This window comes from Sinocyclocheilus grahami, unplaced genomic scaffold (genome assembly GCF_001515645.1).
Source record: "Sinocyclocheilus grahami isolate Dianchi unplaced genomic scaffold, SAMN03320097.WGS_v1.1 scaffold2868.1, whole genome shotgun sequence".
In the NCBI taxonomy this organism is placed as follows: domain Eukaryota; kingdom Metazoa; phylum Chordata; class Actinopteri; order Cypriniformes; family Cyprinidae; genus Sinocyclocheilus; species Sinocyclocheilus grahami.
The window spans coordinates 10410-11698 of record NW_015508043.1 but is presented as its reverse complement, the minus strand read 5'-3'; the positions used below and the strand labels follow the sequence as shown (position 1 = coordinate 11698).

The window sequence follows — 1289 nt, the reverse complement described above, 5'->3', positions numbered from 1 at the left end:
AGTATGTTCTTTAGGATATTAAAACATTAAAATATATAAAACATCGTCTCTGAAAAAAGTGTTAGTGACACGAATCTTTGAATTTAAGCGGGCTGCTCGTGCAGGTTAGGTGTGTTTCAGCGTAACGGAATAACTTTTGAAAAAAACAAACATACAACAAATGGTAAACTATGCGTTAGCTGGTAAATGAAACTAATTTACTCACCAGCATAGGCAAGATGAGCTCCAAGGAGCAAAAGCAGTACATGCCGCATTATTTCTTTTGCCTGAGAAATAATTCCTTTCAGAAAAACGCTTAAAATAAGTGTACCAGACACCTCGGCTGTCGCGTGCGAACTGGTAACGTAACGTGAAATGTTTCAGCACTGACGCCTGATAAATAGCTCTGAAATTCTAGCCAATCGTTTTTCTTGACTAGTCTGACGTCACGTGTTACTATGCGGTATTTCCTTCACTGGGTTGATTATAGACTTGATCGCTGAAAAAGTAATTAAATGAATATGGAATCATGCGAGACATATGGCTGTGTTAGAATTGAATATTTTCGCATTGGTTATTTGCTTTCAGCTTAAGTTAATGGAATGCACTGAAATGCTAAAAAAAATCAAAAAATCAGCTTTATGTGATTTACTGTATGGCTATATTAATAATATAAATCTTACACTGTAGTTGTTGACAAATGTTTGTCATTCCTGAGGATGCCACTGAGGAAGTTTACTGTAAAATAAAGAAAATTAATAATCTCACCTTTCGAAATCTCAAAAATTTGAAAAATAAATTTTTTGAAAAATGATATTTTATTCACATGTTATGCCATGTTCCTCTGTGTTGGACATCGGGACTTTAAAAAGTCCTGTTTAAAAAAAAAAAGACTTGAATAGACATGAAAAGGCAAAAAGAGTGAGAAATCAATTTTTATTTTTTTAAACCAAACTTTATATAAAGATGATTCTCAACTATGTTATGAAAGATATTTTAAAAAAACATTTTTCTTTATGCAAAATGTGTGTAAAATGGCCATAAACGAGTTTTTCCATTATATACAATGTATCTATAAACTGTATCTAATTTGCGTATTCATGTATTTTTGGGGCAACAGGATGAACAAATAAGTGCAATAATGGGAGTAATAACTACCAAGATTTTCATAATGATATCTAATATTTAATAGGAATATTGATATATATCATTTTTTCTCTATTCATTTGTTGTGTCTCACATTAAGGGAGAGCGGTGATGGTTGTAATAGGCCTGGGACGAGTTGTAACCATCAGTTTATCCTCTAAGAA

General features: G+C 32.2%; 1 protein-coding gene across 2 annotated transcripts in view; it reads right to left on the bottom strand.

Annotated features, from left to right (window-relative positions):
- LOC107575755 (BOLA class I histocompatibility antigen, alpha chain BL3-7-like) overlaps window positions 1–357 on the bottom strand; it is a 14137-nt gene extending 13780 nt beyond the window's left edge. For both annotated transcript variants that reach the window (XM_016262090.1, XM_016262091.1), the window contains exon 1: window positions 206–357. In XM_016262090.1, the coding sequence (XP_016117576.1) occupies window positions 206–254 (49 nt within the window). In that variant the 5' untranslated portion in view covers window positions 255–357. The remainder of the gene's footprint in view (window positions 1–205) is intronic.
- Window positions 358–1289: the final 932 nt, after the last annotated feature.